Below are 14,760 nucleotides of genomic sequence, written 5' to 3' on the forward strand. Positions count from 1 at the left end.
TAGACATCCATCACTTTTAATAGCCATAAACTCTGAATCTGTCTTTAATCTACTCCATGCTGAGCACCATGAAAGGAGGGGCTGATCTCAATCTCATCCTATGAAAATATAATTGCTTAATCTGTCCTCAGTGCTGTTTCACACTTCTCAAATCACTCCCTAAATTCTGCTAACTCAATAAGGGGCATTACTATAGAAATATAGGACTCTCAAACACAGCAGGCTCTCTGCATAACTGTCCTTTTACACAATGTACTACTGCCAGAGCTTTTTGTGATTAATGGTTCCATTCTCCAATGGTACATATCATATAGACACACAAAATACCCTACAGAGACCTCCATTACAGCACACACATTATCATTAAGCTTGTAATTTAACAATAAAGAAAAAAATCACAGAACTACCATTAAACTGGATGCAATAATGGTAATGTCTTTGCTTCCTTTCATCTCCAGGCACCATGCTCAGTATGATCACTGTTTAAAGCTACTGTTGCAAAACAACAGACTCTTTTCTTGTGGTCTTTACTAGGTGAGGCTCACATATATGAGCATGGATGAGTCTGGAGAAACTCTTGTATTATAGTTTAACAAAGATCATACAACTCCAGGAAGCAATCTCTGAAATTTTAGGCTAGTACATCAGTGCTATGTATACCATCCATTTCTTGGAGTTCATCTGTACAGCTGCAAACAGCTGATAAGTAAATGTTAATATGGCCCTGTGGGCCAGCCCTAGGCCTTATCTTACATAGGAGGCCCCAGAGATTAAGTAGTCTCAAGGGGACACAGCTAAAAGACTGATGAATTAAAACACTAAATTGCCATGTCTCACCTATCTCATATCCCTTACCCTAAAGCTGAGTATGGTGTAATTCTCTTTGCCCCTAACACAGGGGAGTTTATATCCACGTCACCTACTGGAAGCAATCATGTGTCCACAGCATCCAACCAAAGCACTTTGAGGCAGTGTTTGGGAGCAAGCTGGCTGATATGCACAACAGTGAGCTAAGAGAGACCAACAAAAACTTTCTTCTCTATATAAGCAATAGGCCTGGTTCAGAGATGTCAAACTACTTTTAGCCAGGGCCTTGGAGTGAAGTTTCCCTGAATCTCTGTAATGGGTTTAGCTTAGAGTTCATTTAGATATACCTTGGCTTTGTGGCAGATTTACTCTTTCAAACCATCTGACAGACAAGTGGAAGCAGTATTTTTTGTTCTGATACTGTGTTAAGCTATCACTCTTAGGGCTGTTTCCTAGAATTACAGAATGGTTTGGGTTGGAAGGGACCTTAAGGATCATCTAGTTCCAACCTCCCTGCCACGGGGAGGGACACCTTCCACTAGACCAAGTTGCTCAAAGTCCCATCTGGCCTGGTCTTGAACACTTCCAGCGACAGGGCATCCACAACTTCTCTGGGCAACCTGTTACACCTGTCTCACCACCCTTAAAGTGAAGATTTTCTTCCTAATATCTAATCCAAAACTAGTCTCATTTTGAAGCCTATCACTACATGCCCTTGTAAAAAGTCCCTCTCCAGCTCCCCTTTTGGGTACTGGAAGGTTGCTATAAAGTCTCCCTGGAGCCTTCTCTTCTCCAGGCTGAACAACCCCAACTCTTTCAGCCTTTATTGCTCCTTGTTTCCACATAGAAAGCACATTCGTGATAGGGTTGCTGGTACGAGCAAGTATCCCCACCCCCAGCCACATGCAGGTTATTTTTAACAGATTAAAGATCTTTATAACCTAATTTGTAACTAGAAAACACACAAAGTCACAGGGAGCTGGCAAAAGTGAATTGATTACAATCACCTGTATTTGTCTTTGGGATATACAACCTGAATATTGGAAAAATGTCTTAGCAGCAGCAGAATAAATTGCAAGTAAGCAAACAGCAGTATCTGATTAGTTGCAGGAACAGATGGGAGGCAGGGATTTAACAGGCCTGCTGATGAGCACCACAAAGGAGACTCTCATTGATAAATATGGTGTTTGCTTATACAGAGACACAAATACGACGAGGAGTAAATGGGAGAAAACTGCTCTTTCAACAGGAAACAATACTGGAGTCCTTGAATGTCTTCTATAAAGGTTGCAGAAAAATGTGATACAGTGATTGAGACCATCTGCTTGAAAGAAAAATCACTGCAGGGAGGGAATCAAGTATGGTGTAAGTTTTGCAAAACTAAAAGTGTGTAACTCGTATCTCATCTACAGTCTTATCCTCTCGCTAAGCTCTCCTTAAAGGGCACGATTACCAAAACGTATTGGTCAATAACAGTTTTCTCCACTTGAATGTGTGCATTCATGTTTTGTTACAGTTTCAACTACTCACTATCTACAACAACACAATAGTATAATGAGAAGCCCATTCTAGCTGCCCAACCGTACAACTGTGATAAAGAGCTGTATAGCAATCCTATACTTGAAAAGGCAATTAGTTAATGAAAACTTTTGTCTTTAGATAATAATGTCCTTCAAATGATAAAAAGGTGCTGCTTAACAGATGACAAGTTCTGGTTGGCAGCTATAAGCCACTTAGTAGGTAAGCTTATCATCCTCATCTCTAGATTGCTGTTTTGCAGGTAGGAGTATGTATTACCAACAAAGCGTGATTGGGTGCCCTCTGGAAGGTGAAATGGTGAGCAGACAGTTAGACCTTCCTTTAAGCACCTGCCTTAAGAAGTTGAAGTCACTGCAGAGACCAGTGGTACTGGCTCAACTAGATTTAGGTATCTGACTTTGCACAAGGAAGAGCATTTATAGCATTTGAATTTACTTTCTGTCTTGGAGTCTGTGAAAGTCACAAGGGGCTCCTGAAGAGTTCTGTGCTGTTTTAATGAAAATGTGAAGCAAAGAATGCCTCGACATTTTGACATATAGCCGCCACTTCCATACTCCTTCTCTTTCCTCACCACTAGACTGCGTAGTATTCAGTTTAACTTCTCCTGAAATGAGTGGCAGAAACTATAACGGATGGGTTACAATCCATAAGAGACTATCCTTCATACTTAATGCCTGCTGTTGTTCACCTGCTCATATCACGAAGACCCTTTATCAGAAAAGCATCCCCTGGCAAAGACCAGCAACCATCTGGAAAAAATATACACACCTGAAAAGCTAATAAAGTTTAAACTGGCTGGATTTCAATATTTAGATCAAGAAATTATTGCTGTTTTGGAATAAATTATTTCCTAATGTATTTCGAATAAATGATTCCCTAACGTAATGCTGTATTTTTCACAAGTTACCAGAATCTACAACTAGGTTAGCCCACTAGGAAGAACACGTCTCACCAAATCACCCAGATACACACGTTCAAGCATGCACTTAGCCCTCAGTTAAGACACACAAATAATGACCATCAACCAAACAGTTTTGCAACACAACCAAAATTCCATTTTAAAAATTTGTTTTTAAAATGTGCATTTTTCTGGATTGAAATGGGACAGAATTCATTCTCAGTAGAGGACAAAAAAATCCTTAGCAAGTACTTTTCTGTAAGGCTCTTTGCACAAGTTACACAAGAGAGATTCTTTTATAAAACTTTTAAGCTCAATGCTTCAATCTTGTAAATCCTCAGAACAGAGGCAGCAATTCAACTATGTTAATTTTTAAAAGCTTGATGGTTTATCATTTTTGCACACTTGTAAACACCAAAAATGTACACTGAAATGAAGCAATCTCTGAAAAGTAACTGGACACAAAAAGTCAATAAACAGACAATATGAGGAACACCCACAGTTCTTCGATAAAAAAAAAAAAAAAGGTAATAAAACAACCAGAAATTTTAATAAAGTAACTGCTTGAAAGCTTCATGCTTCTTAGATATTCAAGAACTCCTACCAAAAAAGAAAGGAAAACAAAACAATGACAAAATGGTCTAACGTAAATAAAAGGTCACACATGATTGCATGCACTATGGAGTGATGCATTCTTTAGTAGTTTTACCTCATTTACTAAAAACCTGACAGAAGCACTGCTTTTATAATTTGCTAAAGCAGGATTGTTTAGGTAAGTTCTCTTGTTTTAAAAAAGAAGAATTATTTGTTCTCACAGGAAAAAATGTTCAACCATTTACTTGTCACATTTGAAGTCTTTCCACTACCACTTAGATGAAGTACAGAAAATGACTTCAGAAGCTTGTTTTATGTGCAAAGTAATACATCAGTATAGAACATTCTTTCTTGCTGCTCTTTTAGGTTTTTTTTCTTTGAAACTGTACCTCTGTCTGGAGAATTTAGTAATGTTGCAGATGAGGAGGAGAGCCGCTTGTTAATGACTGGATCAACATGTTTCGAAAGGTTCATTGTTGAAACAGACCGCCTGTCTCGATCTAAAACAAATGGAGATAATGCTAATTGACAGCCCACATGCAATAGTGCAAGTTCCTAGCTCGCTAGTGGGAGGAGGAAAACAGGACTAGGTTACTCCTGCTCTACCACAAGAACTTTCAGAATAGAATGGATTTCTCAGAAGACATTGCATAGGCGACTCAAAGACTGGGCACAAAACAATTTAAGCTTCAAATGTGTAAAATGTTTTGTTCATTATCATTCAGTGGGTTGCAATCTAAAGATTTTCAATATTCTCAGAAAAAGTTTGCTCATGACTTACAATAGAAAGCTTCAGGGAACGACCAAGGTGCTTGGAAAATCAAAGTTATTCATTAAAAAAAACTTCAGCACCTCAGTAAAAGGTGACATTTGAAAGGGCACTGTTAGTGGGCAGACAGCCAATATCATGACAGTGCAATGCTGAAAGATTAATGGAAGACCAGTACACAAAGGAAGTGACGGTAAGCACAAAAGGAATTAAAAGATTTAGTTAAAAATCCCATAGTTACATATAAGTGTTAAACTGCCCACTACAGAGCCATTTTCAACCTGCTGAAAATGAAGTTGTAGTGCGTTAATCCAAAACAGCACACAGATTTAGCAGATTACAGAAAATCACTCTCTGTGGAAGGCACTTGTAAGGCACATACATGACATATGTAATACTAAAGCTTTATAATTTGCTTTTATTTTCTCTACACTTTAGAGCAGTATCACATCATTTGCCTGCACAACTGCTGCAGTCAGCATCTGCACCCTACTGAGGGAGTGATGGTTATTTCAAGAATAGAGATTGCACGCACTTTGCAAGTATGTGTGTCACAGGAAGGTTGCTAGCAATAGCAAAAGGGGAGGAATGAGCTGAACAGGTCAGCTACGTCCTTTCTCTTCTCTTTCAGAGAAAAAAAAAAAAAAGAGCTACATACCTCAACTACACATTCTCCATTGCAAATTTCCATTTGGAAATCTGACATTCAAAACATGCTGAGAGTCAATTCTGCTTTTGCTTACATTTTAGCATGTACTGACCCTCAGCAAAGCATTCAACCATTCAGAAATGCAATGAGGCTTAAGCATATGTTTAACTGCTCTGCTGATTCATATTCTGTGTGCAAAAATATGTCTGCGTACTTTTTTGGAAGAAGATACAAATTCAGGGCACTGACAAAATTAAGGATGATGTTGCTGAAATACTATTTGCCATTGTTTATTTATGACAAGTACATCAACATTGTATTTACCTGTTCTGACCTAGTGGATTAGAGTATACACACTGTACACAAAAAAATTTTCACAGAAATACAGTATATGAAAAATACCTTAACTCTCTCCAGATCTATGAACTATATAGGATTCACCATAACTGGTTGGGCCAAAGAAAGATTCTCCCCTACCCCATGTGATTATTTGCTAACTGTGTCTAATGTTAGAATGACTTAGTGAGGGTATAAAACTGGCAGACTGGGTACTGGAAGGGGAATAAAACTCAGAAATGGGTTTTTAAAGGAGAAATGTAGATGGCGAAACTAAGAACAAGACCTCTGTAGGCTGGTACGCTTATCCCACGTTGATCTATAGGATATATTGGAGAATGTTCTGTGTGAGTCAGCCATTAGTGGAGACAGGATGCTCAGGCTTCCTGAGAACAGAACAATATTTCTGGGAATGGGATGGGGATTTTGATCTCATATTTAATTTATCCCTGAGAAACTGTATAGTATATCAGTACAGCCATAAAGTTTCTGCATTTGGCATCTGAAGAAGACAAATGACAATTTTAAAAATCACCTCTGTTATTTGGCATGCCAACCTTTCTCGTGTCAATGAACCACATTTAAATGAATGCCATTCAGCATGAGGATTTGCATATATGTGTTGGCAGTATGAATCCTATAAATATAGAATAGGCCAAATGCAATCCATTGCCTAGAAAATTGCTGCTTTGTTCTAAAAAAAAAAAAAAAACCAGCAAAAAAAGAAATTAAAATACCCATGAGCAACATAACAGCCAATGCAGCTGGTTATGTGTCTGTGTTCATGTGCAAAATAATTGTAAATCCTGTGCGTATGCAGTATGCCAAAAGGGTTTTAGAAAATAACAAAATATTCAAATTGGGTCTCCTTAAATTCCAGTAGACAGACTATTATGCTTCATTTCAGTGAATTGTGCCAAATCTTTAGAGTCAGCCAGTAGTAACTCTCTAGAAAAAAAAAACAGTAATGAAAAAATCTGGTACTAACAACAGTTCTAATCTATCAGTATGATGTTAAACATGCATTGCAACTACATGAAGGTGGTTTAGTTACTGATGATCTCATTTCCTGGGAACTAGCTAAGGGTAAAGGAATAAAAAACCACAGCATTATGTACCAGGTTTTCTAGCACCACCCTGAGATCTGAAGTGGTGCTCCAGGCCTGCTAAATCGAGAAAGGTGAATGATGATTCAAAAAAATAACCTAGGGACAGAATGCAAGACAATGATTTTTCACAGAAAATAAAATAAAAATCAAATAAGTTATACAGAGTTAAGCAAAAAAGTAACCTACTAGGAAAAATAACTGTTTATTGAACTTATATATGATAAAGATTTCAGAGCATTAGCATTCTTTTCTCAACTCTTTTTTTTCTTCCCTGAGAAAGGCTGGACACACTGAAATTAGAATAGGAAGAAAAGAACTTTAAGTACCACTTTTTGGTGGTAAATAAAGCAAAAGTTCTCTTTATGGGGGTTTGATTCATATTTAACAAGGCATATACACATTAATGATTGGCAGATTAAGTTAGAGAAGATAATTGGGGAAAAAAGCCAAATATAGCTAAAATTCACTTAAACTTAATTTGCGGACTTCTATCTCCCAAAATATTTGTACAAGGCACAGATAGCTTATTACAAAGAACAACTTTTCCTTGTGTCTATTTGAAACTCAGTATTTGGTCATTTCCACCAGATCTATTTTTTGAGGCATACAGCTAGCATTTGCCACAGTAGCTCATATCACAAGATCGACACAGCACAAGCACACCCACATATACACACAAACAACAGCAAAGCAGCAGAAGCAAGAAGCTGTAGCAAGATAGTTACATAATTAGTCAACTCCTGAAACAAGCTTTAACTTTTGTTCAGATTTCTCCTTGTTATCTTTCTGCTACACAAGAATGACAGAAACATGCCATTTTTAGCAATAATAAGATCCAGAGCAAACAATTTAAAACAACATACACAGAACCATTTTTCATTTTTAACAGAAGCAAAATAAGTTCCAGTTAATTGGCAGGGGAGGGAAACTGGCTAGCAAACCAAGCTTCCCTCTTTACCTGGGTTATTAATGCGGTTATGTAGTGCTCCTCCCCAGGACCATCTGTTTTGCTTTTGTTTTGGCTTCTGGCTTCTCTCCATTGTGCGACGTACAACAGCTTCATGTCGTTCCTTAAGTACAACAGGGTAATATATTTGGATACTACTGGATTTTACACTTCATCTTCTCATCAAACACTGCTACCCTCCATCCCCACAGACAGAACCAAGCAGGCATTGTTTAAGCTTATGTGCTGCCTACTAAAATACACATTAGAACAGGATTAAGCAGCAATTAATCCATAAATAAGTTAGAATCTGAAAATTAAGTGAATTTTTGAAAAGGTAATATTTGTTTGAGAGCTGCAGAACTACAGAGAAAAAACAGTGGCCCTGTTATTGCAGCCACTACACAGACACATCCTAGTGCTACTTCCCACCTATTAAATACTGGAATAGTGGGAGAGAGAAGAAACGAAAAAACTCATAAGGATGAGCTGACTTTCACAGGATCACACTGCACATAGTTCCCAGATTAATTGAGACAATTCAGCCAAGAGCATATTTCATTACCCACTCACTTTTTAAAAGGTTTTGTTAGGGCAATTAATATGCAGCTACTGTTGTACTGAATGGCTAGGAATTAACACGTAACCATACAAACCTATCCCAATTTGTGTTTTTCTGTGTATGTGCAGTTCCATACACTAATCCAGGCATGCACAACTTCACTGCATTTGACTCATAACAGGCACTTTAAGAAGCAGGATGCGGGACTTGAGCAAGTAAGACTTAAAATCCTTTTGCACGCTCTGTCATACTAGCCATGGCTCATGTTGCATTCTTTATATCAACTCCTACAGAAAAAGTTTGATAGTACTGCATCTTACAGTAAAAGCAAGTTGAAAAGTGTTTTCATGACATTTATTCTCACCTTATCTTCTTCTATTCTCTGCCTTCGCTTTTCCTCTACAGCAGCTCGCCTTCTCTCTTCCTTCAGTCTCTGCTCTTCCAGCTTCTTTCTGCGTTCCTCTAGATGTTTTTCATAATGTTGCCGGGCTCTCTCTTCTCTTTCTAACCAGATGGATTCTCTTGCAGCTGTGAGAAAAATCAGAAATAAAAGGATTGGCATGCTATATGCCATGCACTCTTAAACACATTTTGAATAACCAAGCTAAATAGAAAAACTTTTGAATGAATGAAAAAACTTTTGAACTAATTTTCTTCAAACATACATGATTTCCTAATCTCTCCTAATGTATTAAAATGGCCACACATCCATTTCATTTAATCTCAATTTATGTATTGTGAATTACCAACAGTTAAATTACTGAGCATATAGTTTCTGAGCGGAAAAAAGGATTTTTTGCAATTTAAAATGCCTAAATACTAAAGTCAGGTTTAGGTGAACAAACTTCTGTTGTACAAGGCACAATAATGCTCTGTAATATTTTACTGAAAAAAAGAAAAAAATAAAAAGAAAATAAAATTATGACCACTCTCACCTTTACTGATAAACACAGATTCCTTATGATAGAAGTGGGCTGAGATGACAATTCTAGCATCCAGACTGTACCAACAGAAGGAAAGAACTTACCCACTGAAAAAGTCAGTCTAAAGGTGACCTTTAATTTCTCACATAACTCCACTGCTGCACAGTTCTGAACATGTTTCAGAAGAGCTAATCCAGACAAATCATGATGCACTAAATAAGACAAATTTTGCTCCCCATCAGGGTCTGAATTTTCCTTAAAGTATTATCTGGAACATGGCCTCAAACTTCAGTCCACAGGAAACAAATAACATACGATGCTCTGGATCTCTCCCCATTGCTGTCTTGAAATCTTTGGGTCCCAAAAATTTATTTGTTCTAAAAAATGTGTTACTTGGTTTTTCTAAAATCCCACCCATTTGACACCTCTGGATCTTTGTGAACTGACAGGTGGGAGTGCACATGATGGTCACAAGTATCACTGAGAACCACATTATAAAACCTTAATGCAGCAGAAACATGGAACCATTACAACAGCGTCAAAAAGCTTTTCAGTTTCCAAGACCAGCAGTGTAAGGAAGTTCTCTAAGTCTGAGAGAGTTTTGGGATTTTTTAAAAATTAAATCTGAGGAAAAAAAGAAAAATAAAGAAAAAAGAGCCTATTTTTAAAATCACCTACTCTAGAACAACAACTTCAGTCTTCAATTAGAAGAGAGATTTGTGCTGTTTGACACAACCACTACCAAAGCCAAAACACCCAAATGCTTTTACATGTCCTGAGCAGACATTGCAATCACTTCTTATAATGCTAGGACTCATTACCATATTGCTCTTTTGCACCTTCTTGCCTACTTAAATAAATCCCACCTCACTCATGGGATGATTCCACTCAATAAATAACTTGGATTCCACTTTAAACCTTATGTACTTGCATACTCAATTTCATGGCACCCTCATGGTAAGAAGGGTGAAAGCTCAGCAAGATGTTTGCAGGAAATTTAACAATCATAGCTAGAATAATGACAGCGACAAGGAATGGTACAGTTGCTTAGATAATTAATAACAATAGGTGTGAGAAGTGACACCTGCAAGAGCCAGCAGAAGACTCCTAGAAAAAGTTAAGAGTGAGTTGAAGGAGAAATGTAAACCACAGGAAATTCCTGGAGTGTATAGAGGACAATTTCCTCCATCAACCGGTAAATGAACCTACCAGGGGTAAGGCCCCGCTAGACCTGCTGTTTACAAACAGAGAGGGGCTGATGGGAGATGTAGTGGTTGGAGGCCGCCTGGGAAATAGTGACCATGAAATAATAGAATTTTCAATACTCAGAGATTCAAGGAGAAACAACAATAAAACCTCTACGCTGGACTTCCGGAGGGCAGATTTTGACCTATTCAGAAGTCTAGTCCAGAGCATACCCTGGGAAACAACCCTTAAAAACAAGGGGGTCCAGGAGGGATGGATGTGCTTCAAGCAGGAAGTTTTGAGTGCACAGGAACAGGCCGTACCAGTGTGCCGAAAGGCAAGTCGGCGGGGAAGACAATCAGCTTGGTTAAACAGGGAGATTCTGAAGGAAATCAGGGATAAAAAGAGAATTTACCGACTGTGGAAGAAAGGGCTGGCTACTTACGAAGAATTCAGGAAGACAGCTAGATCATGCAGAAAGAAAATCAGGGATACAAAAGCGCAATTTGAAGTTAAATTAGCCACTTCTGTTAGGGATAACAAAAAGTCCTTCTATAAATACATTAATAACAAAAGGAGGAGCAAAGAAAACCTCCATTCTTTGAGGGACTTGGAGGGAAACATAGTTAATAGAGATGAGGAGAAGGCTGAGGTACTTAACACCTACTTTGCCTCAGTTTTTACCAGTAGGACAGGTGGCCCTCAAGGCAACCGGCCTCTGGAGCTGGTAGACAGAGATAGGAAACCAAATAGCCCCCTTGTATTCCAGGAGGAAATAGTTAGTGACTTACTGAGTCATCTGGATCCTCACAAGTCTATGGGACCAGATGGGATCCATCCTAGGGTAATGAGGGAGCTGGCAGAAGAGCTTGCCAAGCCGCTCTCCATCATCTTCCAACAATCCTGGCTCACTGGGGAGGTCCCATATGACTGGAAGTTGGCAAATATCACCCCAATCCATAAAAAAGGCTGCAAGGCTGACCCTTGTAACTACAGGCCTGTCAGCCTGACCTCGGTGCCTGGCAGAGTTATGGAGTAGATCATCCTAAGTGCAATCACACAACACCTACAGGATGGACAAGGGATCAGACCCAGCCAACATGGGTTTAGGAAGGGCAGATCCTGTTTGACCAACCTGATCTCCTTTTACGATCAGGTGATCCACCTGGTTGATGAAGGAAAGGCTGTGGATGTGGTCTATCTGGACTTCAGCAAAGCCTTTGACACCATCTCCCATAGCATACTCCTGGAAAAGCTGGCAGCCCATGGCTTGGACAGGGGCACTCTGTGCTGGGTCAGGAACTGGCTCAAGGACCGGGCCCAGAGAGTGCTGGTGAACGGGGCTGCATCCAGTTGGCGGCCGGTCACCAGTGGTGTTTCCCAGGGGTCTGTGTTGGGTCCAGTCCTTTTTAACATCTTTATCAATGATTTAGATGAGGGGATTGAGTCCATCATCAGCAAATTTGCTGATGACACCAAATTGGGAGGGAGTGTCGACCTGCTGGAAGGCAGGAGGGCTCTGCAGAGGGATCTGGATAGACTGGAGAGATGGGCTGACTCCAATGGAATGAAGTTCAACAAGGCCAAGTGCCGGGTCCTGTACTTTGGCCACAACAACCCCATGCAGCGCTACAGGCTGGGGACAGAGTGGCTGGAGAGTAGCCAGGCAGAAAGGGACCTGGGGGTGCTGATCGACAGGAGGCTTAACATGAGCCAGCAGTGTGCCCAGGTGGCCAAGAAGGCCAATGGCATCCTGGCCTGCATCAAGAACAGTGTGGCCAGCAGGAGCAGGGAAGTGATCCTTCCCCTGTACTCTGCATTGGTGAGGCCACACCTTGAGTATTGTGTTCAGCTCTGGGCCCCTCAGTTCAGGAAGGATATTGAGGTGCTGGAGCGGGTCCAGAGAAGAGCAGCGAGGCTGGTGAAGGGACTGGAGCACAAGTCCTATGAGGAGAGGCTGAGGGAGCTGGGGTTGTTCAGTCTGGAGAAGAGAAGGCTTAGAGGCGACCTCATCACTCTCTTCAACTACCTGAAGGGAGGTTATAGCCAGGTGGGGGTTGGTCTCTTCTCCCAGGCAACCAACAATAGGACAAGGGGACATGGGTTCAAGCTCTGCCAGGGGAGGTTTAGGTTAGATGTTAGGAAGAAATTCTTTACAGAGAGGGTTATCAGGCATTGGAACAGCCTACCCAGAGAGGTGGTGGATTCACCATCCCTAGAGGTTTTTAAAAAGAGATTGGACGTGGCCCTTAGTGCCATGATATAGTAATCGGAGTTGGATCAGGGGTTGGACTTGATGATCTTGTAGGTCTTTTCCAACCCAATCTATTCTATGATTCTATGATTAAGGCAGAAAATAGCAGAAAATGGCAGAAAAATCAGCTTCCAGGACAATTAAAATCTGCAAAGGCTTCTTCTTGTCACTAAAGTCTTACAGTGTAATAAAATAGAGCCAGAACTGGTGTTCCAAATGGAAGGCTAATTTGCAAAGCAGAAACATGCATCTGTTGCCCCCTCTTGGGATGCAAGAGCTCACCAAAAGAATGTATGGACAGAGAGGTGACTCTCACTTTGGCCTGCCTTTCTCCTGGAACTACATAACCCCTCATGATCATAGAACCATAGAGTGGTGCGGGTTGGAAGGGACCTTAGAGATCATCTAGTTCCAATCCCCCTGCTGTGGACAGACATCTTTCACTAGACCAGATTTCTCAGAGCTCCATCCAACCTGGTCTTGAACACTTCCAGGGATGGGGCATCCATAACTTCTCTGGGCAACCTGTGACGCCATCTTTCTATTACCAAGGTACAGAGAAGACTGAGCAAAGGGCTCAGTTTGAGCTCACCTTTTTCAACAATTTGAGTTACATCGTGAACAGCTGAAGTATAATAAGATATGTCACCTCTGAGGTACCATCCTCTCTTTTTGTCTTTGCCTTCTACTCAACTTTTCTGCCCAATGCCTTGGGCAGAACCACTGTCAGCCTGTCACCAGAAAGGCAGTGATTTTTGCAAAAGCTTGCTCTTCCTATTAGCTTCTACACAGCTGGACTGCAGAATAGTGTCAGCCCAAGAATAAGCAGCCACATCAGTGAATTGCACTGTTCTTTTCACTCTACATGCATTTATCTTGTTTTCTTCAGCAAATGAGGATAATTTCCTCTAAAAGCAGCAACCCAGTTAATTTCAATCAACCACTTCATAAAAAAAATTAAAAATACTTATTATCTTCAATACCATCTAAATATCACTTAAAAAGTAGCAAAAGACATTTCTAAAGACCTTCTGTTTATTGGGAAGAATAAAGAGTATCCTTAATATTTGAATTCTGAACTGCAAACATTCCATGGTAACTACTGCTTTCTCCTGAATATTTGATTAAAATAATAAAATAATTAAAATAATTGTTCATTTGTGCTAAACTGCGGTAATGTTAAATAACTGTTAAATGCCATTCCTTGAGGATATTACTCTCGCCTGTTCTTTCCTTATAATTACTTCCTGTGAAGCTTGTTATCGTCTCCAGAATTGTGTCCTATTGAAGGCTACTGTTTTGTTTCATTTCTCATGTGGAAATGTTTAGAGAGTTTGTTTCAGTTCTGTGGACAGTATTGAACAGATACATACAGAAGCAGAGCTTGTAACACTTTGACTTAATTTATTCTGACATGCAGAAACCGTAAAACTAGTCTTAATTTCCAGCCTAATATTTGTCTGCCTGTAGATATCACAGAAATGGATCTTGGGGGAAACGATATAAAAAAGAAAGAGAATCATTCACTGTCCTCCTCTTAAAAGGAAACTAGCAGTCTACTTCATTTATTGCAAGTAAAATTTGTATAATTTTATCTTTGTTTAAAGCTTTAGCTTCCCTAATCAGGCATTCAAGAGAGGAACTAGATTGTTCCCTTATGCAATACAAGTTTGTAGTCTAAGTTAGACCTGCCTTCACAAAGGAAATGCTCTATACTCTTACAGCATCCTGTCACCATAGTGGTATATAAATGAATTTAAAAAAAAAAAAAAAAATCAAAACAAACCAACCTACCACACAAAAAGAACCAAACCCCAAAAAACCCCAGCGCACACACCGTGTTACGTAGACCCTGAACACACTACGTAACCAAAACAATGCAGTTGTTCAAAACTGGAATTCAATCAAACCATTTTCCAGAAGTTTTGAAGAATCCATTCTCTTTGAAAAAGCTAAGAGTATCTAAGAAGCATAATAACATATACATATAATGAAAGCCCATCTAGCTGCAGCATCTTGGCTTTTACTTAATAGTCACTTACTTCCAGAATCTAATGATCATATCAAGACGAGCCACTGCTGTGAGCCATAAGACTTCCACCGATCCTGTGATCTTTTGTGCTTGAAATCTGCTTACAACGGCAACTCAGCATGGAAAAGCTCTGATTGTCCACCGAAAATTAATAAAT

The 14,760-nt window shown here is 39.6% G+C and overlaps 1 protein-coding gene across 1 annotated transcript in view; it reads right to left on the bottom strand.

Annotated features, from left to right (window-relative positions):
- MAP7 (microtubule associated protein 7) overlaps positions 1-14,760 on the bottom strand; it is a 103,509-nt gene that overhangs the window by 26,606 nt on the left and 62,143 nt on the right. Inside the window, 3 exon segments of the mRNA XM_027632730.1 lie at positions 4,228-4,338; positions 7,660-7,771; positions 8,574-8,737. Of these exon segments, the coding sequence (XP_027488531.1) occupies positions 4,228-4,338; positions 7,660-7,771; positions 8,574-8,737 (387 nt within the window).

Source organism: Corapipo altera, unplaced genomic scaffold (assembly GCF_003945725.1).
Source record: "Corapipo altera isolate COAL_440 unplaced genomic scaffold, ASM394572v1 2b, whole genome shotgun sequence".
Taxonomy (NCBI): Eukaryota; Metazoa; Chordata; class Aves; order Passeriformes; family Pipridae; genus Corapipo; species Corapipo altera.